Raw genomic sequence first — 18,712 nt, 5'->3', positions numbered from 1 at the left:
GGGACATGGTAAGTATAATTGCATTCCCATTTCACAAGTCCACTCTTAAGACAAATGACTGACTTTCAAGTTTTTAGTTGTGTCAGATTAGAGATGAGGGAGTAATACTTTACCTCATGTCCTTATGAAGATGTATCCCTGCTAACACCTGTGTAACGTTCTCTGGACCCATTGGTTGTGGTTTAATATGGTACTTTGCTATCTCACCTCAAGCGTCATCATTAGTAAAGACCGACATGGAGGTTTAGATGTCAAGATGTTGGCTCCCTTTAGATGAATCATGGGGTTTATTTTAAGGTGCTTTCATTTTGACATGTCTGCTGTATCAGCTGGTAAACACTTAATAGCAGCCCTGTGAAGGGTTATCCTAAATCTGTGTTTCTATGTTCATTAGACTTGATACTCTGTACATGTGGCGTGAGGGGTAGACCGAGAGACCGCAAGTGTTTGACCCAGAGAACACACACACAGATGGGGGGAGGAGGAGGAGGAGGGGGGAGAAGTGAACTAACTCTCTAATCTGCCTGTCTGAGAGAAAAAGGGGAGAGAAAATCAAGTCTGCTGTGTTGTGAAGTGCCAGAGGAGGGGGAGTCGGTAATTACAAAGGGAGAGAGGAGAGGAGGGGTGGGCGGGGGGGGGAGAGATGTCAGGCAGTTAAAAACGGGGCAAAGGACAGAGACGGACGTAGAAAGGGAGGACGTAACGAGGGGAGAAGAAAAGAGACAAAAAGGGAGAAGGAACAGAGAGGACAGCAACAAGCTGAAAGGTTGTTCCTTGAATATTTCTTCCACCACTGGATCTGCTGGATTAGTGAGATTTACCTGCATGCATCCTCTCATAGCAGGAGACTATATGCCTGTTTGCACGGGTGTAGTATTTGGCCGCTGCAGTTAACAGGATCGGCATTTTTGTACATTCATGCAAGGCATAGTCAGAGGATGGGAGCCCTTCACCTCTCTCTTGCTCTCTTTCTCCTCTTCTCCTCTCCCGTACGAGCCCAGTGGTGGAGTCTCTTCTGGGCGAATCCTAACACCAGCACCAGCTCTGCTCCTCCCTCAATTCCTCCTTCTATCTCTTCTCCATCCATCACCTCCCCGGGCCTTTCTGCCACCCCAGGGGCAACAGAGTGGGTGGTGGTAAGGCATGAAGGGGTGACAGAGAAAGCTCCGGAGGGTAGTAGCACTCTGACGGAGTGGTCGGTGCTGAGCCCTACCCCCAGCCCAGGGTTGTCAATCTTTGGCCGCAGCACTGCAGAACCTGGGCCGTTACATCAAGAGAACACAGGCGGAGGCAGCAGAGCCAGGGCCCAATACAAAGCACTGAAACATTGGAAGAGCGGTGAGTGTTGCAGGGACGTTGGAGAGAAGAGGCTTTTAAAAAAAGTATAGTTTGAAAAGAAGCAAAAGAGCAGCAATAACAAATAAACCCAACATAGTAGCACCTTATAAAGTTGATAGTGCTAGATAAGCAAGCATATTTACACATCCAGCAACATGCATCATTGATGTGGAGTTGTGTGTTTGTCCACCTGACGAATGTAAATCCACTCTTCTTTTAGGTCCGTGCCAAGTACTGAGGGAAAAGCGGCGCTCTTTAGCTGCAGAATGCTCTGCAAAGTTCACTATTACTCTGTGTCTGTCTGCAATTTGGTGCTGGGCAGGTAGTGAAAAGTGATTTTAACTGTGCTTCTAACACACGGGTGATGAGAGTGAACCAAAAGAGAGAAGTTGCAGGTCTTTAAAACCCAAACAGTTAGTTGAAAGACGCTAAAACCTCTTTTCAGTAAACTTATTGATTTGATCCATTGTAAATATGAAAATATTGATTAATGTACCTTGAAGCAAGACACTGTCACAAACTGGATTTGAGCAACATGCACTTTGAAATGCCAAACCAATAATAGAACAACCGTTACTGTTGAATATCTGAAAATAATGCTTTGTTGTTTGCTGTGTTCACACATGATTTAAGGGAAACTGCGTGAGACGACAGAGCTTTTTACCATCAAGCCACCATGTTTACTTGTCATTGGTTCAGTAGCTCATGCTGATGGGACGGTGGTTCAGTTCCTTATTCAATCCCATCTGATATTTTAAATGTTCTCCTATCATGGCCCAGTGTGTCACCTAAATCAGAACAGAAGTCGTTATTTCAGTAGCGTGTGCCGGTAATGTGACACAGTTCCCCCGATGTGCTCGGCATTAAATCCGTCAGAGTCAAAGAAATCTAAAGAGAGTGGGCCAGGCAGCGGGAGTTCTTTTGTTTGGCGCAACAAGGTCAAGGTGGGTTTAAAAGGTTATACGTGGCAACGCTATAGGGGGGTTGTTAATATTGGTTTTGTAAGTCTCCACAAGCTGATCAGGCATCCATGCGGCCAACATGACAAGGATTAGGTTCAGGAGGAGGGAGTTAGTGTGGACAAACGACTCAGAGATCAGATGACCGGCAGAATGTTTGATTTGGCCAATATTATTCACATCAGAGGGAACAATATTAACTATATCATAAAAACGACACGATAGAAGAATTAACACAGTAGTAACGCTACTGCAGATGTAAAAACACAAAAGTAGTTCACTTACCAAAGCTGCTGTTTGTTCACTTAAAGACAAAGTCCATCCTCCTTTCTTTGATTACAAAGAGTTTAATGACACGGTTGTACAGTAACGTTGCATCGGTGCCGTTCAGTTCCAGTAAGAAGTCCTCCTCGATTCATGGACGCCAGTGATGACAGTCGAGCCTCCCCAGTTGTATTTCCTGAATACGTTTGAATGCGTTTGAGGGCTGAAAATGGCCGCTCGACAGAGGCAGCAGATATTGGGATTGTCACCGCCAAACATGCCAAAACTCAAAAAATGTAATGTCACGTAAAACCTCTTGCATATCTATAAACTTTAACTCTTACTCAGTGGCGGCTGGTCAATAGAGGGCGCTAGGGCGCCGCCCCCCCTTGAGCCACAAAAATAATAATAATAAATTATACAAATTGTCAATATTTGTGTTTTTGAAGTATAGAATGCACCCATTAATATGTATAAAATATGATATCTGCGCAAAAAATATATGCTTTTCCTGCACGTCCTCTCCGCCTGTCTGCATGTCTCAGCTGCGCTGGAGAAATGGCTTTTCTACAGGTAACTTTACTGCTTCAGCATTTTGAGAAACGCTTTGTAGATTTGTTTTTACAAAATGTGAAAAGTTTGATCATGAGGTAGGCCTAAAACAAGACGAGATTATTCTCCCCAAAATTGTGCTGAGAGATTTGTCACTTTGACCCTTTCTCACAAACCCATATATTTGACCCCCTTTTTCCCCCTGCTTTGGACCTTGAGAACTCTTCACAGCAGACATGGCAGCCATCCAAGTCATGACCGTTAATCTTCACCAGGTTGCTGCTGCTGCTGCCAAGTCCTTCTCACACCAGATTTTAACAATAATGTCGGCCGCTATAATTCTAATGTGTGTCTCTCACATTGCAGGAATGGAAAGTCAAACTTCTACAGTCAGTGGCCACCGGACAGCACGCTGGTTGTATCATGAGCTCTCTCAGAGCAATTGTCAGTCGTTACAGAGCGCTAATGACTTTGCATCTGGACCGGGGGCGTGGCGCCACGGCTTTGGTGTGTTTGTGCGTGAGCGTATTTGGTTTGCACATCTTGCGTGCACCTGTTTGCGACAATACACGCGTAAATCACTTCTATGGGTGTGATTGGTGCACAGAGACGCACGCCCTAACACAGACACACTCCTTAAACCCTCTAATCAGGTATGCTTCCAGTTGGTCGGGCTGATGAATTAGAGACCCCCAAATGTTGACCTGTCTGTTCTGGTCTGGGGTTCGTGCATGTTCACGTGGGCGAGATGTGTTTTTGATGTGTGCGCAATGCACACAAATGCATTTCTAAATGGGTGTGTGCATGTGTGCGTTTGTGTGTGTGTGTATGACAGAGATATATGTAGCAGGGGTGATCCTGGCTGGAATGCTGAGGTGAGAGTTAGTCACCACGGGAGACTGACTCCTTAGTGAGGGGAATCAGGGGAATGTGAAGACATCTCTTCACATACACACTGAATACTCGTAATTGCCGGCCATTGTGTGCGCACTTCTGTTTTCGGAGGATTATGTCCGTGCAGGGCAGAGCAGCGAGGCGTGGGCAGAGTCGGATCAAATCAAGTCAAATCAAAGCCATGTCAAGATGATTCTGGTAGCCTCTCTTCTCTACTCTAATGTGTTGTGTGAATTTAGCAACACACAGGTAGCAGACAAAAAGAAGCCAGTTCAAACTGAGATCAGCTAGAACGGCTTCTGTGCATCTCAGGAGTAAGGTCAGGTGGATGTTTGGGTCAAGAACAAAAGAAGATTTTACCTGTCACTCCTTCATTGTTTCTGTTCACATTCTTTTTTTTCTTTACATTGTCTGTGTCCGTCAGAGCGAGGCTCAGGAGGTCACCTGGACCTGACAGAGTTGATTGGTGTTCCCCTTCCTCCCTCCGTCTCCTTCACCTCTGGCTATGAGGGCCAGCCAGCCTACAACTTCGGGCCCAACGCCAACATCGGCCGGCTCACCAAGACCTTCGTGCCAGGGTCCTTCTACAGAGACTTTGCCATCATCGTCACGGTAAAGCTAAAGAATTGAACCTATGGAAGTCCTGAGCAGTACAATATTCTGTTCTTTACAGTATACTTAGTTCAAATTTGATAGCGTGCATTTAAAGCCATGGGAACCCCCTTTGGAAGAAACAGAGGGACAGCACAAACGGAAGCCCTAAATGGACATGACGCAAACTTTTTATTAATGTTGTTATCGCGAGATCACAAAGTTTGTGATCTCGAGATAATGAGATCAATGTGGTAAATGTGTTCAAGCTGACAGAGAGGGACTTGGTGAAGCTAGTGGGAGGATACACGTGTGATTAAGCCCGGTTTTCAAATTAAGGGGTTAACAAGGGTATTAACAAAATAGATAAATGCATCAGTCATTGTCAGGAACTATTCATTATTTTGTTTACAGCAACCAAAGATCAAAGACTAAAGTTATTTGCCTCACAATTTTGGGGGGTTTTCTCATTAATTAATTTGGGGACACATCATATTCATAAATGTATTATGTATGTGCCATTGGTAACATCTTATTTTGAAAACCGCACATAGTCACACGTGTATCTTTCCACTAACTCACCGAGTTCATCACTGTCAACTCATCTGGGCCGTCTGGATGATGATTTGACCCAAACATTTGAATAGGAAATTACCTTTTGTTTTCTCGTGATAACGAATGAATAATCTTATTTACTCGACATAACAAAGATTGTTTTCTCGAGATAATGAGATAATTAACTGTAACTTGTACATTTTTTTTATCATGAACGTTTAGGGCTTCCGTACTTTTTGTGCTGTCTCTGTTTTTTTAAAGGGGTCACTATGGCTTTAAATGCAGTGGTCAACTGACACTATCAAAATGAACTAAGTAGGCCATAAAGTACTGTATATTGTACCATATAATACTCATTGTGATGAAAAATATTCCCACACTCAAAGTCCGGATGCAAAAAAATAATTTAACCAACGTTTCAACATGACTTTGTTTTATTCCCACCTCTCCGACACTGGCTTGTATTCCTCCTCTCTCTCATACAGTATAATAAATAATAACATACATACACTGCATGACTTTTATTCTATGCTAAAGAACAATCTTTATGGTTAGTTAACGTCATGTTATGTCACCACCTTGTGGAATTTTGATGATAAAGCAAGAATCCATATCAAGGAACTATATTTTCTCTGTTCTCTGATTTTATTTTTATTTGTCTTTCCTTAACTTGCATGATCAAATATTATTATTAACCCTTTAGATCTGTCAATGCATTCTGTGATACCCATTCCAAATGCCCCCAGAACTTCTGTGGCTCTCGGTGTTGTTTTATTAATGTGTTAATATTGCCTCATGGTATGACTGTAATATTCATATAATGGGAGCAAGATGCCAAAGCACTACCCTTCAGTGACCTTTGATGTCTTCTGCCTTCGCTCCAGGTGCGTCCGACCACTCAGAGAGGAGGCGTGCTCTTCGCCATCACGGACGCCCGTCAGAAGATGGTGGAGCTGGGTTTGGCCCTCACTCCGGTGCGTGGGGGCCTCCAGAGCATCCTACTGTACTACACTGACAGGGAGCAAGCCTCCCACAGCCACAAAGCTGCGTCTTTTAGTGTCCCGGATATGACCGACCAGTGGACACGATTCACGGTGAGGACTACATCCTGTACATGTTGACCAATTCTAGGATCTGAGAGAGATATTCAGCTGATACAGACATTCAAAAATACAGGGACAAAAATCTATTTTATTGACAACCATGAGAAACTCCATGAGGAAACGATACATCAGATAACTGTATGTGATGCGTCTGTCAGGTGGTGGTGGAGCATGAAGAGGTGCGTCTCTACATGGACTGCGGAGAGGCCGAGAGGACCTCTTTCCATCGGAGGCCCGAAAGACTCAACTTCTCGCACAATTCAGGCGTTTTCGTAGCCAATGCAGGAAGCACGGGGCTCGACAAGTTTGTGGTAAAGTGAAGAAATCCTCTAAATGTAGTTGTGGGTGTCTGTTGGAGGACAATGACTTTTACTCTGCAGAGAGGGCAAGGGGAAGGAGAAAGAATGAGACCGGCTGCCTGTGTCAATATCAGTGTGTGAGGTTGGCCTCAGGATTACATTTGTTTTTGTGCATGTGTGTGTGTGTGTGTGTGTGTGTGTGTGTAGAGGTGTGTGTGTGTGTGTGTGTGTGTGTGTGTGTAGAGGTGTGTGTGTGTGTGTGTGTGTGTGTGTGTGTGTGTGTGTGTGTGTGTGTGTGTAGAGGTGTGTGTGTGTGTGTGTGTGTGTGTGTGTGTGTGTGTGTGTGTGTGTAGAGGTGTGTGTGTAGAGGTGTGTGTGTGTGTTCTGGCCTCTCATTACCATGTAACAGTCTGCCCTCTGTCCGTCTCTTCTGAAAGCTTCCCAGCAACAAATTATGTTTTGATAAAATGCTTGCGCAAAATACAATTTTCCTTTTACTTTCATTGTCTTGTCGCATTATGCAAAGAGCCGAAAACAAAAAAGGGAAACTGCTAAAAAAAGCTACATGTGAATGTTTTCACCATTACCTTGTTCAGATGTACGGGGTTGTGGGTTTTGAAATGCCAGACCAGTACATGTAATGAACAGAAATGATTTGATGATGCAGCAAAAATGTCATGAGCCTAATCACCCACATTTTCCGTGCATTTTGCTACCAATTCTCCTACAAATGTCAATGAACCTGTTTAGGCAACAAAATCTATCTACAATGCCTCCACTGGTCAACATAGGTTGTAAAATGAAGCATGATTCTGCAACTTATGTACTACTTGAGAATTTGGGTGGAAAAAAACATCTTGAAACTCAAGAACTGGAACCAATCACCTGCAAAGTAATAGTAATACCACTGATGGTGCCTCTAACATTGTCAGCATTGTCAGACCAGAGTGCGGACATTTTGATATAATGACCGACTTTCCAAAGCTCACTCGTATCCGACATCGTCCGCATCAGGAGACACGGCAAGGTCCAAACAGGGTGACAATGTCATGACCACCTCTAGTGCAACTTCCTAAGTTGCCTCTGTTGCATATTTCTACGGCATAAAGCCATAGAAGATCAGACAGAGAGAGAGAGAGAGAGAGGAAGCAAGAAGGGAGGAAAGACTATAGATGGTGAAGAAGGAAGGGAAGGGAGGACGGGAGGAGAAGACGGGGGGAGTAAGTGGATGAGGAAGTCCGAGATGTCAACAAGGCTTAGTTGTGGTCAGATCAAGGGCTTGACTCGGGCCTTGGAGTCTGCCGCCGCCATGTCAAGTATGAGGCTGTGTTTCAGTACGATTGACAGAATACTGTATACATTCCAAAGAGATTAAAAACTCAAAGATTCAACTCCTACAACTCTCTTCACACTGACATTATTACTGGAATTGCTTTTCGGCCCGTTCTCCACTCATCGACGCTCACAAAAGATAAACACAAGCTGCTGGTCATTTGTTGCCATGGTGAGTGCGGATGTCCCCACTTTATTCTGCTTTGTTCAGTGCAGCCTGAACGGGTTATCCGAAGCATGACGACAGGATATGTGCGTGCTCAGCCTCAGCAGCAGTCACATACAGTCTGAAATATCTGGGTCATGCTGTGTGTGTGTGTGAGTGTGTGTGTGTGTGTGTCCTTGGTTTTGTTGACTTGGGCTGCATGTCGAGGCATGGGGCCCTTTTTAATCAGCATGTGCTTGTGTGTTGGAAACTTCCCTCTCCATGCTCCCATGCAGCTATATAAATAAACCAGCTGTATTACAGTAACGGTACTATTACCACCATGCTGCCATATCAACAAGTGGACTGTACTTCATCGTGTGTGTGTTGTCGTGTGCTCCTCTGTTGGCAAGTTAGCCTCAGAGATACGTCCCTCATGACAGTTCTTTTTTTTAAATTGATCAGTTGTTACTTTGTGGCAGAAAATACATTTTCTTCAAGCTGCTTGAAGCTTGTGTCAGTAATATGTGATCAGAATATTTGTTTCTATGGTGCTTTAACCGATCTTTACCCAGTTATGTTACCTGAGTTACTATACCTGTATAATCCAGCTACGGTGTTTAGATTACAGTTATATATTTCAGTGTTTTCTAATCCTCTCTCTTTCATCCAGGGATCCATTCAGCAGCTGGTGATAAAAGATGATCCCAGAGCAGCTGAGGAGCAGTGTGAAGACGATGATCCTTATGTGAGGAACACACACACACAAACACGGTTAGAGGTGGCTGACACGCAGGAGCTCACTATGTGGGTTAAAAACAGGAGTTTCTTCTGGTGATAGTTAACATTCTGTACAAATATCAGACACATTATTCAACAGCACCCTCTGGTGGTCAAAGGACTTCACTGAACAAGAAAACCGAAATCGAGGCCGCAGTCGAAAAGTCCTTTTTGTTCCTGAGTGAAATGACCCGGAAGTATCTTAAGTGGTCACCATGATGAAAGCTGTTGGAATTCTCTAAGTGCTAAGGAAAGGTGCTGCAATGCTTCCTTTCTTAGCTCCTTTAGCATAGGAAACACTGGACCTTCCTTTACCAAAGGAAAGAAGAAAATGCCGCCCCGCAATTCCTTGCGGCGGCAACATTTAAAGTGACGACACCGCTCGACCGTCCATGAAAACAAAGAATATGCTTATTTTACACAGGTTTAACAATTATACTCACACAGTCATGAACTAATGGGATTCATGTTGATGAATATGAACAGACAGTGACAATCACTTCATTTTATATGTATTTATTTACTTCGAACATGGAACAAATAAAAACAAAAACAAGAATATGAATTAAAATGTCCAGTAAATATAGCACATTGTCAATAACAAGAAGCATCAGTAAAAAAAAGAAGAAGCTAGGCCTATGATAGATTATTAAACTGTTAAAAAGCTAAATATAATAGAACGGTTGAATCTACATTATTGCAGGAAATATAGAGTTTAAACAGTTTGGTTAATATTGCGCAAGTGAATTGTCCGTTTCTACTGAAGCAGTGTTGATTGTTAAGTGTAACAGCAGCGGTAAGGAAGGAGCTCTGGTTTCTCTCCTTCACACACCACCAGTGAAGCTCTTTATAAAGCCTGCATGCAACAGAAGAATAGATTTCATGGGCTCATGTTTTAGTTGCGCCTTTTGTAGTCCTTCTTTGTTGTAGTTTCGCCATGATGATCACACTCACGTAGCTGAGTGAAAGTGTCGACGGAGTCTCTAAACACCACGGTTGTCTTTTCCTAACTCCTCATGAATTCTCCATCACAATTTTCCTTGACCCAATAAAGTTTTCCATAGAGGTCAAGGAAAAATGGTTAGCAATAGATGTTAGGAGGTCATTTCTGGACATTTCGACCACAGTCCTAGTTGCTGGGGATTGGTCCTCTTACCTAACTGAAATGAGTACACTTTAGCTGTATTCTGATAACGTTTTTCCGAAATGGAATGTTTTCAGTTGAATGTCCTTTCCTGCTCTCATTATTTCATTAATTCTTTCATTTGTAACAATGTGTATAACTGGCAAAACGTGTTTGACTGCATCATCATCGGTTGAGATCTTCTTCTTTTGTTGCTATAAGCTTGTTTTTCATAAAAATGTAGATTTTCATTGTTTGTCAAAGGCCTCGGGATACACCAGTGGAGATGATGCTCTGGATGACAGAGAAACAGAGGAGGAGATGATGAAGAACACACATGAGAGAAAACATGGCACAGCACAGGTAAGCTGGCTGGATGAAGTGCTGGGAACAAGTACCTTTGGTTGGTTGCATCATTACATCAAATGGAAACATACTAGATGCCTTCCACGTACGTCATATCTTTTGAACGTTTGCGCGCCACATGAGTGTAAAACAATGTACTACAGGTTTGAACAACAACTGCAAGTAGAAGTTGTGGTTTCTTGAGATGCTCGAAGCACCCAAAGGCCGCAGGAAAGGCAAAATGCAGTAATGCCAGTTGCCAAAATATGCTGATCATTGAAAATGTGCATGTAGTCTGTTTGGATGTGTGTGTGTGTGTGTGTGTGTGTGTGTGTGTGTGTGTGTGTGTGTGTGTGTGTGTGTGTGTGTGTGTGTGTGTGTGTGTGTGTCTCATGTCGTGGCGTCTGCTGTGTGTGACGCACTACCCCACTTCTTATCATCAGGACCCTAAAACATCACTCCTCCGTATTTGTGTGAATGTGTGTGTGTGTGTTTCTTCTTTGTTCCGGTACCAACTTTCATTCTCCCTCGGCCAAGGAAGTCAGCCTGACCCAAAACATCCCATAATCAGCATTGCCTTTGAAGCTTCAAAGGAAACAGTCCTTCAGAAGCTGAATGACTGTTACCAGATACATCTTGGTAGATGTCCGCAGACCTCCATCAGCAAGCAGTGCCGACTAATAGTTTACTTAAATCAGAATTGTCAGTTTGACTTGTACAGAATGTGCTCCTTGACTAATGTGGTACAACAATGTCTAACTGTGAGAGTGTGCACGCTGCAGGGAAGAATCGTTTTTGATGTGGGTGGGCTCTTGAGTATACTCGTCTTCTTGGTTTCCCCGAGGAGGAAGACAGCGTTCCAGTAAGAGCTCCGCCAACTGAGGCTCCGGAGGTGGAGCTTGATGAGTACTCCGGTCACCAGACCCCAACAGAGGCCAATGGAGAAATGCTGATCAGAGGTCAGAAATAACCTTGATGACTAATGTACACGAAACACACTGTCACTTTCTGGAGCATTTGATATTTTTTAGTAAGAATTTGTTCTTCGAGGTCAACCTCAATGCAAAGAATAATTTCCAATGCTATCATTAGCCGGCTCAACTGGGTCAAAGCGGAGAGAAGCAGGCGTTTGATCCCAGGACTGGCGTGACAAACGTGGGCTGGGGAGATGAAAGAGTAGCACTTTGTCCTCCTTCTTAACCCCTTTTGAGGATGGCACATTACAGCTCCAATGTACTGCTACTAATTGTACTATGGTATTAAAATGAATGTGAATGTGTGAGTAAGGCCAAACCTGGAAAGGAGAGCATACTTGTTCAGTGAATCTGTAGGACTATATACTGTGTATACTTAGTCTTGTTTGATAGGAGCAGATGAGAAAATGTGTTAAGGCAGCAACAGTTGCAGAAGAAAAAATTGTGTAGATAAACAATAAATATAATGTAAAGTACAACATATACACTTTTTCAGCTTGGCTCTATGATTGTGACCAAAAGCATTTATTCATCAGTCTGTGCTGCTGCAGTGCACACATGTCCACGTCATGCTTGACAAGTGGCTAGTTACAGTATGGCCCGTGTTGATGATGTCACATGCTGTGCACAGGGCCGCACCAGAAGGAGGAGCCGGGGGAGAGGTCAGGAGATGTGAGTTCAGATATGGACTTTCTCACCAATCTTTCAACTTTCTCATATTGTTGTCAATGTTGTTTTAAAACCTCATGGGATATTTGAAATATTCTGCACAAAAGCATTTTTTTAAATTTTTTATTACAGTCTTTGATCTTTTACACATGCAAATAATATTTTAATTGAATGTCCAGGGTCATATCAGACATGGATCAAAGGGAGAGCGGGGACAGCCTGGATCCAGAGGCCTACCTGGCCCACCCGGTCGCCCAGGTTCCAGCCCTCTACCCGGGCAAGCTCAGCCTGGTCCAAGAGGGACACAAGGACCACCGGGAACCCCTGGATCCCCAGGACTGTCAGGGAGAGACGGACAGCGGGTGTGTCTGTGTTTGTATGCAAACAAGATAGAGGCGTAGTTCTTAAGATTCAGTACTGATCCTAAATCCCCCCCCCCCCCCCCCCTCTCTCTTTCTCTCTCTCTCTTCACAGGGAAGCAAGGGTGATACAGGAGATCCAGTATGTAATGTATCTCTTCTTCTGTCTTATTTGCTATGCTTTACATATCACATGCAATAACTCAAATGTGTTTTTCCATCCAGGGTCAGGGAGGATCTCAGGGATTATCAGGTTTAGATGGAGAAGCTGGAACTAAAGGAGATAAGGTAGAGCTCACATGTTGCATAACTTATTACAAGTAGACTCCTAATTCAAAATCAAATCACTTTAATCGTATGTCACCAAATGCACTGTAAAAGACAGACTCTTGCATTCCCTCTCTACAGGGAGACACAGGAGTTGGTCTGCCTGGTCCCCCTGGCCTCCCTGGGACTCCTGGACCCCCCAGATCACGCAGTGTACCTGTGAGTGTCACCGTTTATGGTTTTACTTGTGATCAAATCACAAGCACTATTATCATCCTGCATTTTTCAAAGATGAAATCGACATGTAGTAAATGTAGACGAGAGTTAAGCCTAGTTGGCAACCTGAGTGAAAGTAAAATGTGTGTAGCATCATCAGCATGTGTGGGACTGTGTGTTTATATGTTACAGTACGGAGCAGATGCCCTGGGTTCTGGGTTTGAAGACCTGGACAGCGAAACTGATCTCATCGGGGTAAGAGAAAGGGCAGCAGAGGATCGACGGGATAGTTGAGTTGAGCTTAATTTGCACAGTGGAAATAATCCAAGATTCTATTTCCACCAGGGTCACCCTGGTCCACCGGGGCCTCCGGGACCTCCTGGTCCCCCGGGACCCCTGTCATCATCTGACACAGCTGAAGGCCTCTCTCCAGGGCATGCTGGACCACCCGGTGCCCCCGGCAGAGACGGGCTCCCAGGCAAACCTGGAATACCGGTAAATTACCCGGATGAAAGACCTACAGCATTCAACTTTCAGTTCATTTTGTTACAGATAAACATAGGACCTGCAGACTGGTGGGTTTGTCTTCATTGCAAATAATTAGCTATGTAACGGCCCCGAAGTATTGTCTCATGAATTATTCCTTCATCTAGAGTCATGCAGAGACACTAATGAATACATGGTAATGAATATTACATTATATTCCCACTAAATCCTACACAGTGGTCCTTTAAGTACACTGTTTTAAAACCTATTGATGTTTCAAATGCTGTTTTAAACAAATGATCCTACCCAACAGGCAAAACATGGAGGGAAGACACTAAATACTTGATCAAACATTGTCCGTATATGGCAATGGTCAAATCAAATTAGAATATATTTATATAACGTCAGCACAGTGTTGGCTGTAAATATCTTCAGTCTTTCTGTTTTGAGCTTCTATCAGGTGCCACAAACGGTGAATTGACCTCACTAGGACGCACATATATTTCTAATTTTCCCAAATGTAAGAGCAGAATCCAGCTCAGAGACTTCCATGCTATTATGAAGCTGAGCGGTGTTATGATTACAATTTAAATACAGACTGAAGACATGGAAATGCCATTGAAGCATAAAGAAAAGCTGTGCTCTCAAATATGTTAAGATGTGTTATCTTTTCCATTACATTATTTATATGTGAACACGTTGCCTTTACCTTTAACTTGGGGTGTTGCTGTATTCCTGTCTGTATTTTCACTGTGTATTGTCCGTCGTTCTTCTTCTCCACCTTCCCCTCCAATTCAAATTCACCTTCAGTTTGTTTCTTCTCAAATCATATTGTAGTGATCAATATTTGTGTGTGTCATGGCCGTGTTTCATTCTCCCTCTACCTCTGTTCCCGTCACCCCCCCCTGTATTCTCACCCTCCATTTCTTCTTCTTTCATCTCCTCTACCAAATCTTTATTCTTCATTGTTCTTCTTCACCCTCTGCTCCACTCCTCCCATCTCCTCCTCCTCCTCTCCACTCTATTTCAGATGTTTGATGGGGATTGGTTTAGTGGTTCTGGGCCTGATGGGTCAGGTTTGAGCTCGGGGCTCTCCTATGACCTCGGCTCTGGTTTCAGCTCCGGGTTCAGTCCCAAAATCAGCTTTGCCTCTGGTTCTGGACTTGACTTTGGGTCTGCTTGGGGTTCGGGCGAGGTATATTTTCCAGCAAACAATAAAAGGCAGCGTTGCAGTCAAACGCCTGAGTATTGAGGAAGCAACACTCTGAGACAATAATCTGTATTATAATTTGTCTAAAACTCTAGCTCACTTCCCTAATACTCAGGATAATGACTGTACATTATCTCCAACCATGTTGTCTTATTTTCTGGCTGGCTGCCACAGCTGGTTTTTCTATTTGTGTGTGTGTGTGTGTGTGTGTGTGTGTGTGGATATGTGTGTGTCACTGCTTTCTTTGCCCCTTTATAATCCCCCCCTGGCAGCCACTGTTGATGCTTACGCACTGAATGAGCTGCTTTGTCAAGAATAAGCTTTGGTTCACTTACTTCCAGTTCAAACGTTGTCATTGCCAAATGAAACATTTCAGCGTTAAGCTCGACTTTTCATGGTGAATGAACTGAAGAGAACTGAACTCAAACTTGCTGCGTAACCTCGGCTTGAGCTGCCACTTTGCTTTTTTTCATACGACATGGTAAAGGAAGGAATCTGCCTTTTTCAGGATCTGTTTTTTATTTTTCTCTTTTTGCACATTGCTATATATATATTGGCTGTTTTCACTTTTCAAGGTACACTGATGTGCTCAGATTTCACTCAAGACCTAAAACCCAGTTGGTACATTTTATCACTCAAACTATATTTTTTACAGACACTTTGCTTCATTTTAAGTGACAACAAGACTACAAGGCCCAGACAGGCTGCCTCATGTTATGGAAGTGTTGGATGTAGCAAATAACACAATGACAATTTGGTTATTTTAAGAGCCTTAACAAAAGTTAACAGTCGTGCTAAAAGTCACTCCAGAAGAAAGCACATAAAGCTGTTAGTGTCCCTCTTTTTTACCAAACTGATGGTCGAATACAGAAGAGAGGTCGTAGGGTCACCCCAAATCATAACGTTTATCCTGCGTTCACATGGAATCAGGCATACGGCAAACCAGATTTCAGAGAATACAGCAAACGGTAGAAGGCTATTGTCATCCAAACATTACTAATCCAGTGGTTGGGTATAAATTTAGACTTTTAGCAGTCAATAAGTCAGTGTGCCTTTGAATTTAGTGTTTTACTGAAAAAGTCTGAGGCCTCTGGTACATTATGTTGTCATTTTTGTACAACAAAATGTACAGAGACATTGTTGTACTTTGCTGCTTTGTCAAAGGAATAACTATTACTTTCCTGTTAGGTGGTGAGAAAACAGACGAAAACATCATCTGTGCCTTTGCGTTTGCTGACTCCACTGCTTCATGTTACAGGAGCTGAACAATCTTAAGTTTTATCTGTTCAAATAAAATGAGTATATGACATTGGAGTTGGTCTTATGAGACTGTGACTCGGAACAATTTAACAATCGTTCAACACTGTGCGAGTATTATGTACTAAGGTTGACGATCTTATAGTGACTCAGACAAATGTTTGGCACGGATGATCTTATCACTTAAGGAAACTGATTTATGACCGGTATTCCTGACCGGTATTCCTGACATGCTTTCACCTTTCGGAATGGCTAAAGGGTCAATACACAGCTAAGCATTACATTTTTTTCTATGTCAGCATATTTTCTGTGACTCATCTATTTGTCTGCCTCTACTCGTGTCTGTCTGTGTTTGCGTGTCCAGGGTCCAGCAGGAAAAGGTGGGGATCCAGGTCTACCAGGAGCTGGGGGAGAGAAGGTATGATCCCTAAGATGGTTTGAGCTCAGTGGACGATATTAAAGTGACGTAGTCGTAGTCATCCCTTTGTTTGCCTGTTGTGATACTTCTTCCTTTATAACTTCTGAATAACCTAAGGGTAACCAAAGGTTACCTGGGACACCTGGACCAAAGGTAATATACATCAACATAGAATAAGCCAAAATAAATCTGCTGCCCACCATGTGCTCGTGTGCGTTTCTATTTCATCACCAAAACAAACATGTTTGAGGGACAAATCGCTGTTAACCGGGCAGCTTTTTCTTTTGATCTCTGCAGGGTGAATGTGGGTCTGGAGGTACAGCAGGGTCTCCAGGGCCACCGGGGCCAAGTGGTCCACAAGGGAAGAGAGGCCCATCAGGTCCCCCGGGACCCCCTGGCCCTCCAGGAACCAAATTCTTTGTAGAGGTGACCCAACTTCATACCAAAGATCTACGCACACATATCACTGCTGTTTTTCCAAATGTATTATAATTAATAAGGATGTCAGTTCAATGTGTAACACCAGACTGTGTTTTTGTTTGCAGGATTTGGAGGGATCTGGGAAGACGGACATGCTGATTGGAGCTGGAGTCAGAGGCCCACAGGTCAGTGCGAGTGTGTGTGTGTTTGTATATAGAGTGTGTACATTGTTTCATATACAGTGAGTGATTTTTTTCTTCCTTTTTCCAGGGTTCCCCCGGCATACCTGGCTCGCAGGGTACCAAGGTAATATATTTATGAAAATCTGTTAAATGTAAGCATTAAAAAGTAGCTAGTATTCTATTTTTAATAGCTAGTAATACTTAATGTATGATTCCTCTGTGGTTTATTGCTCTGTATTGCTCAGTAGTTGAAAATGCTCCCTCATGTCTTCTGTAGGGGGAGGATGGAGCCACAGGTGCTCCAGGGCTCTCTGTCAAGGTAAGATGATTCTTAAATGGCACTGGCAATGGAAATAGTGCTATTTCCTCAGACTTTTTATGGTTTTAGTGTTCCGATACTTTAACAGTGAGTCGTACCCTTGAGAAGTATTTCTCATCATTTCTGAACTAAGTACAGAGTAGTTGGATTTAAACCACTAAGAAATGAACTACATACAGTATCATGTATGCAACGGCAGTTAAAGATGTAACAGTGAAATCCCTTAAGCTCTGTGTAACCTTTGTGTTACCTCTGTCCATGCTGTGTGTGATTGTAGGGTGAGCCAGGGGACCCGGGACCTGAGGGTCTTCAAGGTCCTGCTGCACTACCAGGTGCTCGGGTAAGTAGATACAAATAAACTGATGTGGAAATGTCACGGGGGATAAACCCATGGTTAGAATGACAGTTTTTCTGTGTACATTATTAATCAGTGGTTGTGGCACCTACAAAAGAGTGTTGTTTTTTTCATTTGTAATGAACAATGTAGGGGATTATGATGTCAAATTGTGTAATTACATAAATGTAACAAATCCAAATAATGCTGTCTATGTAATAATGTTTGTCTAACATTCTGGAAAATAAGCTTGTTTCGCTGTCTTTCCAGCAAGACATGGGTCTAATTTCTGTGCATTCAGATAAGATGTCCAGGACGTGTTTAGCATTAACTTAGCATGAAAACTAGAAACAGAACCGCTAGCCTCCCCGAAATGTGCACCAGGAAAGTCTATTCAAGTGGATGTGACTACTTTGTACAGGGTTTACTGTTAATGTTAGCTGTTGATATTCAGTAAGTAGTGTGTATGAAGGCAAATCACTGTCAAGATCCGCGTGCGCAAATCAAACAGCCGCGCGCGTATTTTACTTTGACGAGCGCTTTTACATCACTCCGCGAGCGAAATTCCCTGTTGTGCGAGCAAAAGCCGCTGGCGAAACTTTAACCTGCTCGCTCGCGAGTAGTTTTTCTCTTTGACAGTAAGTGGGCGGACCCAGTCTCCATTGTATCTCTACATGTACGTCTGCGTCAGAGTGATATCCGGTCTATCCAAAGACGAGGATTGTAACTGTTAGATGTAGAGATATAATGGAGACTGGGTCCGCCCACTTACTGGCAAAAAGAAAAACTACTCGCGAGCGAGCAGGTAAAAGTTTCTTACGCAAGAGTGAATTTTGCTCGCGGAAAGTAAAATACGCGCCCGGCTGTTTGATTTGCGCACGCGCGTGAATCTCATTTGCGACCATGGATTTTGACAGGGATTTGCCTTCATAAGTGTGTGTCTGCTTGTCAAACCACAGGGGAAAGCGAGGACTTAAATGAGTGTGATGAATAATTACTACTTATGTTGAACAGTACACTAGCTTAGTTATCACATTTGTCATTAGAATCAGGAACATGCTAACACCCACATACCCAAAACGTCTTGAATGTAGCAAGGAATTTAGCTGAAGTGCTAGTAGTAGGTAATTAGCTAGCTTGTTCGGAGCTAATCATTAGGTTCTTGTTTGGTAGGTAACTCATACACCTGAACTGCTCACAAAGAATATATCAGTTCCAGTCTGAGTGGTATAATGTGTCAAATCACCCTTAAGCATATGGTTTCTAGATGATGGTTAGCAACACATAAATAACTTTTTATTTCCCTTTCCTCTACAAACAG

At 43.2% G+C, this 18,712-nt stretch overlaps 1 protein-coding gene across 1 annotated transcript in view; it reads left to right on the top strand.

The window, feature by feature from the left end:
- Positions 1 to 938: 938 nt before the first annotated feature.
- col15a1b (collagen, type XV, alpha 1b) overlaps positions 939 to 18,712 on the top strand; it is a 31,440-nt gene continuing 13,666 nt past the window's right edge. The window contains exons 1-22 of the mRNA XM_076078299.1: positions 939 to 1,338; positions 4,432 to 4,619; positions 6,038 to 6,247; positions 6,415 to 6,567; positions 8,706 to 8,780; positions 10,200 to 10,298; positions 11,125 to 11,239; positions 11,886 to 11,926; positions 12,103 to 12,285; positions 12,398 to 12,424; positions 12,508 to 12,570; positions 12,691 to 12,768; positions 12,958 to 13,020; positions 13,111 to 13,260; positions 14,282 to 14,446; positions 16,083 to 16,136; positions 16,254 to 16,289; positions 16,434 to 16,562; positions 16,682 to 16,741; positions 16,827 to 16,862; positions 17,016 to 17,057; positions 17,335 to 17,397. Of these exons, the coding sequence (XP_075934414.1) occupies positions 939 to 1,338; positions 4,432 to 4,619; positions 6,038 to 6,247; positions 6,415 to 6,567; positions 8,706 to 8,780; positions 10,200 to 10,298; positions 11,125 to 11,239; positions 11,886 to 11,926; positions 12,103 to 12,285; positions 12,398 to 12,424; positions 12,508 to 12,570; positions 12,691 to 12,768; positions 12,958 to 13,020; positions 13,111 to 13,260; positions 14,282 to 14,446; positions 16,083 to 16,136; positions 16,254 to 16,289; positions 16,434 to 16,562; positions 16,682 to 16,741; positions 16,827 to 16,862; positions 17,016 to 17,057; positions 17,335 to 17,397 (2,430 nt within the window). The remainder of the gene's footprint in view (positions 1,339 to 4,431; positions 4,620 to 6,037; positions 6,248 to 6,414; positions 6,568 to 8,705; positions 8,781 to 10,199; positions 10,299 to 11,124; positions 11,240 to 11,885; positions 11,927 to 12,102; positions 12,286 to 12,397; positions 12,425 to 12,507; positions 12,571 to 12,690; positions 12,769 to 12,957; positions 13,021 to 13,110; positions 13,261 to 14,281; positions 14,447 to 16,082; positions 16,137 to 16,253; positions 16,290 to 16,433; positions 16,563 to 16,681; positions 16,742 to 16,826; positions 16,863 to 17,015; positions 17,058 to 17,334; positions 17,398 to 18,712) is intronic.

The sequence above is a fragment of the Anarhichas minor genome, unplaced genomic scaffold (assembly GCF_050575085.1).
Source record: "Anarhichas minor isolate MPS153535 unplaced genomic scaffold, ASM5057508v1 ptg000006l, whole genome shotgun sequence".
NCBI lineage: Eukaryota > Metazoa > Chordata > Actinopteri > Perciformes > Anarhichadidae > Anarhichas > Anarhichas minor.
This window is presented reverse-complemented; position numbering and strand designations above follow the sequence as displayed.